Raw genomic sequence first — 12,508 nt, 5'->3', positions numbered from 1 at the left:
CTCCTCCTCCACCTCAGCAATCACCACACCTGGCTATAAAAGCAACCAGCAACCTTTCAGTCTGGCTGGCTGGGCTTTAGTGTGAACAGTCCTGGTGCCTCTTGGTTTGTGTTTGCAGTAATGTAGCTTCTGTTGGCAGCTGCTAACTTGGTGTTTTGAGAGAGTCTTAGTGAAGACTGACTCCCGCTAGCAGCTGCACAACTTGGTGAAGAAGTTGTTTTGAGGCACTAGTTTGTTTTAGTTTCTTTCATTATGTGTGGAAGCTTCTGTTAGATTTAAAGAGTTTGGTTTGTTAGCTAGCTTCTACACTCTGTTAGCCTTCGCTTGGGTCTTGGATTTTTTTAGCAGCATCCACCATCTTCCTTTGTGTTGTCACCGTTCTGTTCGTTTACGTTACTGAGCGATAAATTGCGTTTCATCCAGCTGACCCTAGAGGCTGGATCGTAATGAAAAAGTACAATAAAATCAGATTTTAAAAAAAACAAAGCTTAAGGATGGAGTTTTTTTGCCGCTCAGGTGAGCAGCCATCTTTCTCCAGAAGCTCAGCTGCAGCGTTCACACTCTTGCAGACATTTCCGACCAAATGTAAGGCGGAGAAACAGAGTTGTGTAATTTTCCTCATTTCAAAAACAAAAAAAAAATCCACACAGGTTTCAGTTGCGTTGTTGTTGTTGTTCTATGACCCCTACCAAAAAAGACTTGATAAAAGAAAGTGTCTGATTTTCAAAGGTTCTTCAAACATTCAGCAACATAAAAAAAAAAAAAAAGTCTGGGAGGATCAATAATTCAAGAGAGCGAGCACCGGCCGCGCTGTAACGGCTAACACACACTCCTACTGTATCGCACCGCCGCTGCAGCAGCAGACATCCTCCACTTCTGCAGAGTTTCTGCCGCTGTAGATTCTCCTCAGAACAAAAAGGAATCGATAAGAAGAATGTTGGCCACATTACCCATTCCTTCTCCATTTCATCCACAAGTCAACCACAGCAAGCCGCTCAATAACAGAGGAAGTCTGCTATCCATCCCTTTGCCACATCTTCAAAGAGTGAGAGAATCGATGTGGAGGTTTGACACGTGTGCACACACACACGCACACACGCACGCACACACACACACACACACGGCCTAACAAAGTGCAGAAAAAGATAATCAATAGCGGCACACAATCACTGCTCATATTCTATGTAAACTTACTATGACACTAATCCTATAGGACACCTGACATCACACACACACACACACACACACACACACACACCGACGATCAATACACAAGGAATCTGATCTGACATGCTGCACAACATTCCTCAGAGAGACCAAATGTGTGTGTGTGTGTGTGTGTGTGTGTGTGTGTGTGAATGCAAGAAAATCAATAGAGCAGATAGGAAACATGTGCATCGGCAGTGACACCTCCTCCTACCGTGAACCCCACAAATGGGCTGAGAGGGAGGCCGACGCTCATTGCTCAGGACAGGAAGTCAAAGAGCTGATCGCTCACCTCTGCCCACGTTGAAGTTTTTGAACGGGTTCGACTCTCCGTTCCCGGGCTGCACCTCGCACTCCGATTGGTCGTCGCCGAGGGCCCTGTAGGTGTGCACCGGCTCCTCGTCGGAGCCAATCAGCGGCGCTTCCTCGCCCTCCTGTTTCATCTCCAGGTTCACCGCCGCCGCTCCCCCCTCCGAGCTGATGGGTGGTACGTCCCAGTACATAGCCAGGACCACGAACTGGAGCAGCACCCACAGCAGGCACATGAAGATCTGGTAGAATGTGGAGGGAAAAAAGAGGCCTCAAATATTTGCAAAAAAAATAAAAGCCTATCAGTAGAGGATTCGTTTGTAGAGCAGTAACCTGACACACGGAGGCTTTCAGTGTCAAATCATGAGGAAAAATGGAAGGAGAGCTTTGTTACGTCTCTGTTAAGCCGCATCCGTGCTACAGGTGTTTTATTCAGACGCACTCATGAGATGGAAATAGATCGATACAGGTTGTTACGGGCCGAGTATCGCTGCAGGTGTTTTGTATTCTTCTTACTCAGAGGAGAACAAAAGAAGAAGAAGAAGAAACTACATGCGAGTGCAGAATGTGGAGCGACTGTTTCTGAAGATTGTTTCTGTATTCATGAGCCTCTCAGAGAAACCTTAGATTACTGATTATCTGCATGCTGTTACCCCAGGAGACGTATACTTGTTCACAACAAAGGGCCCCAGTTTGAAATCACACAGCCGCAGGAACAGGTTGAACGCCGGCCCTGGAGAGACAGGAGGAAGCGCTTTAAAGATGAGATAAATGGAGGATGTGTGGTAGACACTAGCCTACACCTTAGCGATTTTATTGAATGTCTTCCTGTCCTTAAAGCTCAAACTAAACATCAAAGATCCTTCTCCGAGTCTGATTTTCTATCTATTTCTTTGTCAGTGAAGGGACACATCTGTCTCTGGTGAGGAGGTGAAACTGACCAATGAGGAGGCCAGCTTGTCGGGCAGCCATGATGGCGGCGAAGATGCCGGCGCGCTCCTCCGGCCGAGTGCTTCGGGTCAGGAATCCGAAGATGGAGGAGCCTGCTCCTGCACCGATACCTGAGAGGAAAAACACATGTCAACCGGCGCGACGTTCACACGCATGTATGATGCAGGGCGTGTGTTGGGCGTCGTCACCTGCTACGAGCCGACTGCACAGCAGCAGCCACTTTGAGTATCCAATGAAATACATGAAGTTACCTAAAGACAAATAAACATGGAAATCACGCATCTTTAAAAAACTTCTTGACTTTTCCTGTTGAGTTTCAAATTGCTTCATTTTTAGTTTACTTCCAGCCAGTGTTTTTATAGATTGTCTCGAGAGCTGTATTTAATTAATGTCTTTTTAAGCCCTGACTGGTTTTGTTTTGTTTTGTTTTGTTTTTTTACCACGTTATATAGATTCAGTGCTGCCTTTTAACGCCGACCTTTGGCCAACACGCTACTGACATTGGATATCCAGCTCACTCGCTGCACACCTACAACCTGGAGTAACAGAAGTATACTTTTTATCATTACTGTATTTCCTTTGCTATATATTTTATTAGAATATTAGTCATATATTATATACATATTATTTTTATTTTTTATTTTTATTTTTTTATTTTATATTTTATTATTTACACATATCACTTGTTTTACCTTTACCTGTTTGCTCCGTTGCTTTTGTTTTTATTCAATTCAATTCAATTTTATTTGTGTAGCGCATATTTACAACAACAAGTCATCTCATAGCGCTTTCAAAAATTTCTCCTTGTCAGTATTTTTTTTTCTAATTCTATCTTTTTGTTTTACTTGTATGCCCATGTCTTCTGCATATTTGTTTTGTTGTTGGTGGTGTGTTTTATTGTGTTTATTTTGTCGTAAAGCACTTTGTACCACTGGTTTTGATACATGCTATAGAAATAAGCTTTGTTATTATTATTATTATTATTATTATTGTTATTATTATTACTTAACTAGTTATGTCAAAAATGCTAATGACAGCCAGCAGGGGGCGACTACTCTGGTTGCAAAAGCAGTTCTGACTGCACAAAGTGATGCTACTTCTTACTTGAGTAAACATTTTCCTAATGAGTTTATGGTCTCAGTTGCTATTTTCAAGACTTTTTTTTCTTATTATTTTGTTAATGATTTTCCCATTTAGACGGCCAAACGCCAAACTCGAGGCTTTGTCCTCAAACTAACGTCCATGTTTTATATCTAATGGTTTAGACGCTGATAACAGCTCGTATGGAGTGTGTAGCTACAGCTGGCTGAAAGGTCAGCCAGTGTTACAGCTTAACACACTGAAGTCACGTTATCCTCATAAAGCATTATTAAATGTAATGTATGTTTCATGATCACTATCCGGAAATTAACGCTACTCGTCATGCAAAGAGGAGCAACAAAGGCAAATTTAGATGGCTATCGGATAGGAAAGATGTATGAATATGTAATAATAATAATGATATATATATATATATATATACATATATATAATCAGATTAATATATTTGTATAGCGTGTTGCGAAACAACCTGAATTGACCAACATCCTGATAGTCAGTCAACAAAACTAGGAGAAAAAATCAAATTGTAAAACAATATGAAGACTAAACAGTTCAACAATGATCAAATTCTAAAATAAAATCAATACGGAATATTAAATGTTAGCATCAGCCTTTTTTAAACAATGTTAGGAAGTGATCCACAAGAGACATAATAAAAGTAAAACAACAAGAAAACAGGAACTAAATGCGTAAGTAAATTAAAATTCTCTCAAGAATGACCTGTGATCTCATCTTCTGTTAATTTTACACGATTTTAGGTTTGAATTCTGTGCAGCCTGCAGTCACTCAGTCAAGAGTTTTGCCACCGAATACGACCCTCAGAGTCTAAACGTGAGCCCGTCATGTGATCTGTCTCGTGCTTGGACTCACCAACAATCTCAAAAAGATTAGAGAAAAGGATGATGGACTTTGTAGTTTTCCTCCGGTCTGACCAGAGCCCGAAAAGTGGGCCGGTGAGCAGGCCGCTCAGACTGAAGGCAGACAGGCCCAGACCCAGGAAGTAAGGTGGGGCCTCCAGGATCTGCAGGTACTTCCATATGGTCGGCAGAATGACAGCTGAACCAACGAGGGGGGAGGAGGGAGATGTGTAAATGACAAGCTTCATTTACCCGCAGCCAGATGTATTGAGATTAAATCAGATGTTTAATCGTCTGTGATGTGAAGGAACTTACCGTACTCTATGCCGCTCAGCATGAAGATCAGTCCGATGGTGAAAAAAGTCAGATTCCTCTTCTGGTGATCGTCCATTGTTGCTGGTTTTTTACACGCCGACCTCTTGTCTGTGCATGTTGCTCTGAGATGTCCTTCAGAGGCGAAATTAGATAACAAGAGACACTGTGCGTCCACTTACAGCCGCCGGCCAACTGGGATAACCAGAGGAATTCATCGCACCATTGTAGGAGGTCGTCTCAGAGCGGCTTGGATCACAAGGACAGCGCCAAAACTGAAACACATACCAGAATAGTCCGGAAGCAAAACATCCCCGAGTCGAACCCGTTAGGCTTTTATGTTAAATTCTGTTTGAGTCACGCCTGCAGCGCGGCGTCGTGCTGCGAGCCTCACGGCCAAGGCAGTGTGTCAGGTTACCAGGTGAGCTAAAGTACCCGGAGCTTTATACATTTTTAATCTTGTTTTCTTCAGTTTCATCAAAAGCACTTGATTCTCTGCAAACTCTCAGCGAAGAAACACATCGGGCCTCTCTGCTCGGCAGGTTGTAGATGTGGATGAGTTTTTCTCAACACATATAATAAATCATACAGCCATAAAAAACAAAAAAAACAGATCAGATAAAGACTCGTTACGTTTCCCAGAATATGGAGCTTTAACACCAGAGTGTGTGATAAAAGAACATATTCATATTAACACTATTCAATCCTGAATAAATTAGGTCTGACATCGCTGTCTGTTTTGCTGAATGGCTGCTCTCTTTTCAAGCTGCCGTCGTGTTCCTGGCCTTGGGCTTGTTATATTAAACACAACTGTCACTGAGATAATACCTCCATATGTTTTTCAGCAGCCCATGAATAATACAAGGCGTTTCGATTGTTTGAATAACGCATATAAACTCTGGGCAACTTGCATCCACATCACACGGACTAACCGAGAGCTCAACAGGCCGAACTGGGAATGAGAAGCCGCAGGACTCACGTGTTCGGGTCAGTATCTCGTCTAAATGTGTGTGTAGATGTCTGAGAGAACCGGTGCAGCAGTGTCACAGTTCCAAAAAGTTAATAATCAAGAAGGGATTCATGGAGCTCGGCTTTTCCATGACAAACATCTGCGGCTGAGCGTCACGAGCCCGCTGAGAGGCCATTAGCATCCTACCTGCCTTACCTGTGGCGGTTCCTATAGCAACGCACATGAGGGTGGAAGGTGTTGTCGCGCTCACCTTTGAGCCTCAGTAAACAACAGGAAGTCCCCCGGTGGATAAGGTGCAGTCTGGTCACTGCGCTGGAGCCTGCTGCTGATCAGGACATTTGACTTTCAGATAGAGGAGAGCTCGTTAAAGGGGGGATAGACACACACTTGGAGCTGGGAGGCGGCTGACAGAGGAGGAGTGGGCATGTTCATGAACACAGCTTCTCCCCGGAGATCGTTCAGCATCCCCATTAACATCAACCTGCATGGGGCTCGCAGGCGGCAGACACGGTAAGAGCGGATGATCGACCGAGCCAGGCAGCAGAACTTTGGAAAGCACTGCTGGGAGTTCATTATGAGAGCTGCACATTATCCACACTGTAGCTGCTCACCGGCGCCGTATTAAAAACGTTAAGACCTGCAAAGTTCGTATCGACTCAACTCGATTAATTCTGATTTCTACCGACTCTGCGCTTGAAGACGGTCAGCCTGTGAGCCTGCTGGGTGCTTTCTGCAGGACAATAACCCCTAATGATGTCATCAGGGTTGTTAAAGGAGTTTTTCTGCACCGGTGGGGCAATCTCATGTTGAGTGGGTTTGTGGGTTTTATGCATGTGCTCAAGAACGAACATGCAGGTTCAGGATCTGTTTGAATGGTGGCAGTACAGTGGAAAGAGTTGTATTAAAACGTCAACCAGGCTGTGAAGGAGGATAAACAAAACAACACACAATTATACAGAAATATAATAAAAAGACGACATTAAAGTCAAGTGAAGTCACCTGGATTTATATAAGAAGAGATTTATACCAACAGCTGCTGAACTAAAGTTGTTTCCAACAGAGAAATGAGACGATCAAACTGACCCTACAAGTTTAAATATTAAGATTAAGACCCTAGAAATTATAGAAATATAATTTTACCAGTGGCTGCATGGTGGCTCAGTGGTTAGCACCGTTGCCTCGCAGCTAGAAGGTCACCAGTTGGCGTCCCGGTGAGGACACCCGGGATCTTTCTGCATGGAGTCTCCATGTTCTCCCCGTGTAGCGTGGGTTCTCTCCGGGTTCTCCAGCTTCCTCCCACAGTCCAAAAACATGTTGAGGTTAATTGGTGATTGTAAATTGTCCGTATGTGTGAATGTGAGTGTGCTTGGTTGTCTGTCTCTAAGTGTAGCCCTGTGATAGACTGGTTACCTGTCCAGGTGAACCTGCCTTCACCCTGAGTCAGCTGGGATAGACTCCAGCCTTCCTGAAGCGGCGTATAGATGATGGATGGATAAACCAAATGGCTAAAAGACCCCAAAAGTCCTGAGCAGGGTTAACCAGTACTGAAGGGTTCTGTCTCTTCATAACCTGACAACAGATCCGTGTTGGACCAACTGACCGATGAATAAAGCAGCACCACCACTTGCTAAAGAGAACAATTACATTAATGCAGCAGAGGCCAAGAGGTCCTGACCTTCAGATGTTAAAAGTGCAGCTCCAAAAACATAGATCCTGCATTTTCCATAATCCAATACAATCTGCATTTTTCACTAAACCAAGCCTGTAAACGACACACAACCCGGTCTCGTGTTCCGCATCATAAAACTGATCCACCATTTTAAACTCTCATCGTTTTTCCTTCTCATAGTTCTTCCTGAAGCTGCCCGAGTCACGTCCACTCTTAGTTTCTTTCACCACCCTGCTGCTGCGTATTGATTGGACACCTGATTTCGCTCAGTTTTCTCTTTAAGTCTTTTGTTTTTTCCACTCCGGTGTTTAAACAGCCATCATCGTAGTCATTCTGCTCATAAGGTCGTATAGGCCCATGTTCATCTGGAGTTCCTGTCGCTTCAGGTGTTAACTTTCTCTCTGCTGTAGTTTGTGTTTTATCTTCTCTGTCCTCTTTTTGTTTCTGGTTCTGAAGCGTAATCTGCAGCTCCACCAGTCCGTCGGCTGTTTAGGACCTCTTGCTTGTTGTCCATTTGTTTTCTTCCCTGTATTTACCCTCAGTCAAGCCAGTCCAGGCAGATATCTGCCCCCCCTGGCCTGGCTCTGCTGGAGGTCTCTTCATGTTTAAGGAAAGTTTTCCTCTTTGCTGTTGCCACCGCCCGCCGCCCGTTCACGTATTCACGTCTTTGCGAGTCACAGGGAGGTCCTCCATGCAGCAGTCGCTACCGAACACGAGTGCAGCCGTGGAGCCGATGGACGAGGAGGGCAGGGGGCCCGGGCCCAGGTGCCGGTGTCGAGTGTCGGGGAGGACCGAGCCATCCTGCTGGGCTTCACCATGATGGCCTTCTCCGTGCTCATGTTCTCCGTGGTCTGCATCACGATGGTCAAACCCTACGTCACCAGGTACACGATGGAACGAACTTCTAGCTGCACACCTGTTAGTTCATGCTGGTGCCTTCCACGACTGAATATTATATAGAGTAATAAGATGTCACCGGTACATTTAGGACCAACACTGTTGATTTACTTTCATTAGCTGATGAACAGTTTTATTAAAACTGCACGAACAGTACTGTAATTTTTGGACTATTGAGCACACCTGAATATAAGCCACGCCCACTAATTTTAAGCTGCAGGTGTCCACGTTGTAACATGAGACATTTACAAAGAAAGATTTTTTTAACTTTTAATTAAATACGTATCGGTAACGTGCACAGATACGTACCGTAGATGCTTTTTTCTGAACAGCACCTGTAACACGGCTGGTTAAAAAAATAAAAAATACAGCAGCCTACCAGGAAAAGTCATTGATCGCTATCTTCATCATCCTCCTGCACTAAAACCACTAAAGTCGTCTTCTTCAGTGTCTTAAGGAGTTGAACAGCCTCAGAATTATGTCGTAACACACTTCCTCAGTCTCTCTGTCGTTGTTTCTCTCAGTGTCCATCCATCCATCCATTTTCTATACACCGCTTAATCCTCACGAGGGTCGCGGGGGGGCTGGAGTCTATCCCAGCCGACTTAGGGCGAAGGCAGGGGACACCCTGGACAGGTCGTCAGTCCATCGCAGGGCTACACTTAGAGACAGACAACCAAGCACACTCACATTCACACCTACGGACAATTTAGAATCACCAATTAACCTCAACATGTTTTTGGACTGTGTGGGAGGAAGCTGAAGAACCCGGAGAGAACCCATGGTGCACGGGGAGAACATGGAGACTCCTCTCTCAGTGTCACTTTTGTCAAATTCATAAAAATCCATAAACGAGCCGCATTGTTGTTTAAGCCGCAGCATTCAAAGCATGTGAAAAAGTAGCGGCTTATAGTCCGGACATTACAGTAGTCAAAAACGAAACAGACAAAAGCAATACCTCATGGGGGGTTTTTTTGCATGTTTTTCTGAATGGCTTGAACACACATTTTGCAAAACTGTGCCAAAGTTTTCATTGTTGATTTAATAATTAAAACCGAAAGATAACCTATGGTTCACAATTTCGGTGTTTAAAAGAAAAACATGAACGTTACTTGCATATTTCCAACTATAGTACAGATACTGTGGTGTTTATGGAAGACCATGGCTGCAAAAATAAAAATAAACTGAACACAAAAAAATAACCCAAAAGTATGGTAGAAGTATTTGTAGTGCATCACAAATAATAACATTTTAAATATCTTCTGTATTTTTATTTTTTGTCACGCAGAACTTTTTTTCTTCTCCTGGCAGCAATGGGCTTCCGTATGTGTTCTGCAGCATTTATGTACAAAGCTGTTAACATCAACATTATACACAAGGCCTGAATCCATCAATGAAAGAGCAAACATGAAGATGCTGAGCAGGTATATTGTTCTCGTGCAAACATTTGCTTAAGATAAAGTTGATTATAACGTCCCAAATTAGGACCAGGAGTTCCCGTGAATGCCTGCAGCTACTGGCCGCCGTCAGCGACAGCATGCCGTCCTTCAGCTGCAGCGTTTCAATTAGTTTCCTACTTCCTGTGAGTCTGGTCTCTGGTGGTTGTCTTGCAGCAGCTGGGAGCAGGAGGTGAGCTGTGTGCTGCAGCAGACCGAGCTGCCGGAGGAGTGGGTGGACTGCAGAGGCGTGAGCTCGGTGCCCTGCCTCAGGGCCACGGTCAACCTCACAGGCTCCAATCAGGAGGCTCTCCTCCACTTCGACGAGGAATCGGTTCTCCTCGCGACCGAGGTAGGAAGTTCTGGAAGGTAGATTCCAGGGTTTTGTGGATTAACCTTACAGCTGTATGTTTGGATCGCCTTCAGTGTGTGTGTGTGTCCTCTCACTTTGTGTCTGTGTGCCGCCACCAGCAGCAGCATGTGTGACTGCTCTGTTTAATAGAACTTAATGCAGCTTCTCAGGACTCAGAGTAATCCCACTTTCATATTAGACATGTAAGTGGGGACTTGAGAAAGCAGTCAAGGCAAATAACTGCACTGAACTACCTGACGGGATGAAGTAGCAGCAGTACCCTAATTCCTCGGCTCTCGTGAATGAGCCAGCAGATATTATTAGGCGATGCTCTCACGCTGCACTTCTGCTCCATTCAGAGAGATCGTATCAGATGTTCTTTCAGCGCCATTACGGCAAAATTGAGGCGAGAAAATGTTCTCTTTTTTTTTTTAAACAAGAATCCAAAAAAAGGCCTTTGCAGTCGGTCTCTCTGATTGCAATCAGCGCCGCCGACGGTAACAAGCAGGTCACTTGATAAGAAAATAAAAAAAACAACTTGAATCTTGTCTTTTTCCTTCCCAGTGTTTCTACATCCCCAAATGTCAGATGGACAGAAAAGCGCTCCAGGATGAGGTCCGGAGAGTGAAGAGCAGCTTGGACAGCCAGCTGGGGAGCAGCTCGTCGTGCTTCGTCGACCCCACCGCGCACCCCGACCACGCCATCCTGAGCAGGAAGTACACCCTGAGGAAGGCGCTGCTGGCTCTGCTGTGGCCCTGCCTGATGCTGGGCGGCGGGGCTCTGCTGGTGGGCCTGGTGAAGCTCACGCAGTGCCTGGCTCATCTGTCCTCCGAGGTGTGCAGCGACCCGGCCGGAACCAGGCTGACTTTGAGACACACTCAGGGCAAACTGTACCGACTTGTCAGGAGGTCCAGCACGCAGTCGCCTTTATGACGCAGCCGCAAAATGCCAAAACCGCCATATTTAATTACACACTGGGTTTGGAGCGGGAGTGAAAATGTTGGTGTCAAAATCTGAAATGTGCAAAGCTTTAGATTTATCTGAACAGTAAGTGCCATGTGGTGCCTCACTGGTGTGGACAGCTATTATCAATGCACGGTGTTGGAGGTTCCCAGCAAGCAGGGAACATTACCACAACGTTCTAATAACCGACCCACTCCAAGGTGGGTTCAAAAAGTCAAATACATTTATATTAGTGATTTAATGTCTTCTGCACTGATGATACTGGACACCGTTTTACAATATATATAACAATATTTTAGGGATATTTGTCATTTCCAGTAATGTTCCGATAATGTTAATAGTTGACGAAGATGTGACGTTTTACCTGCAACCTTTCGAGGATGTTTTGAGAATGTCATCAGATTATGGTCCATGATAACCAAATAAGAACAAACCAGCATTCAAACGACGTTTTTAAGACGTTCTCGAGGGTGGAGTTGACAAATGCTTTTTAAAATAAAATGTTCTTGTAATACAAAGGGAGAACATTTTGCCGGAGATACTCTCAGAATGTTTTGGGGATGTTGTTGGATGCAATAAAACATTTTCACACAACGCTCCCTGATAACAAAGGAGGAACATTCTCATGGTAACGTTTGGACAACGTTTGAAGAATATCAGGGCACGATAATCGAAAATGGTGTCGGCAAACATCTTTAGAACGTCTTTAGAAAACGTTATCCTGCCTCTGAGAAGAACATCCTGGTAACTTAGAAAAACATCCCTCTGAAACCACTACAAGAACTTCACAGAGCTTCATTTAATAATTACAGAAACCATCAAGTCTGTTCAGAAAGACCATATTTTTATCCCTACTTTTACTATAATGTCCCACTTAAAGCTAAACAACGCCTATAAATAAAGAAAACATTCCCAACTTTCATGTAAAACATCATAATTAATCACCATTTTTATATAAAACTCAAACACTGACCGGCATTATTTTCCTGCCAATGTTTAATTTTGTGCCAGTGCTGATAATAATTACATATATTTATTATTATTTATATCATTTTAAACCCTTTATCTTGATCATTGTGTATTTTTTTTGTCTCCAAAGCCCAGTTAGAGATGAATAGCAGGTGGTAACAGGACAGCCACATATTCATAACAGGCTGATTAAGGTGTGTCACGTTACTCGCAAATGACGAAGCTTCAATGATTAAATTCATAACGGAGAAGACTCAGCCAGCTCCTGTCTGTGCCTCTCATGTTTGAGCCAACACTCGATATCTTGTTGTTCGGCTACCGAACACTCGTCCATGTTCACAGCGAGTCTCTGACCGTCTGCTGTCTGGTGCTGAGCAGGTAGTGGATTTTCAGAGCTTCCTCCCTGAAAACAGTTTGCCTGCTGTGGCCAAAAACAGGCACCGTGAGAGAGGAGAGAGTGAACCAAAGCAGCCGAGGTACTGCCAGGGTAGTACAGCAGTGACTGGATAATCCGAC

At 44.3% G+C, this 12,508-nt stretch overlaps 2 protein-coding genes across 2 annotated transcripts in view; one reads left to right on the top strand and one right to left on the bottom strand.

The window, feature by feature from the left end:
- Window positions 1-4,823, bottom strand: part of mfsd8l2 (major facilitator superfamily domain containing 8-like 2) — a 15,326-nt gene extending 10,503 nt beyond the window's left edge. Inside the window, exons 1-6 of the mRNA XM_008285449.1 lie at window positions 4,740-4,823; window positions 4,438-4,623; window positions 2,655-2,717; window positions 2,457-2,576; window positions 2,169-2,248; window positions 1,499-1,757 (exon numbers count right to left, since the gene is read on the bottom strand). Of these exons, the coding sequence (XP_008283671.1) occupies window positions 1,499-1,757; window positions 2,169-2,248; window positions 2,457-2,576; window positions 2,655-2,717; window positions 4,438-4,623; window positions 4,740-4,815 (784 nt within the window). The 5' untranslated portion in view covers window positions 4,816-4,823. The remainder of the gene's footprint in view (window positions 1-1,498; window positions 1,758-2,168; window positions 2,249-2,456; window positions 2,577-2,654; window positions 2,718-4,437; window positions 4,624-4,739) is intronic.
- A 1,307-nt stretch (window positions 4,824-6,130) lies between these two features.
- Window positions 6,131-10,993, top strand: kcnmb3 (potassium calcium-activated channel subfamily M regulatory beta subunit 3). Its single transcript, XM_008296824.1, has 4 exons — window positions 6,131-6,216; window positions 8,050-8,259; window positions 9,886-10,060; window positions 10,625-10,993. The coding sequence occupies exons 1-4, from the start codon at window positions 6,131-6,133 to the stop codon at window positions 10,991-10,993; spliced, it is 840 nt and encodes a 279-aa protein (XP_008295046.1).
- Window positions 10,994-12,508: the final 1,515 nt, after the last annotated feature.

This window comes from Stegastes partitus, unplaced genomic scaffold (genome assembly GCF_000690725.1).
Source record: "Stegastes partitus isolate 25-593 unplaced genomic scaffold, Stegastes_partitus-1.0.2 Scaffold0, whole genome shotgun sequence".
NCBI lineage: Eukaryota > Metazoa > Chordata > Actinopteri > Pomacentridae > Stegastes > Stegastes partitus.
Note: the sequence above shows the minus strand (reverse complement) of the source record. Positions and strands in the feature narration are given on the sequence as shown.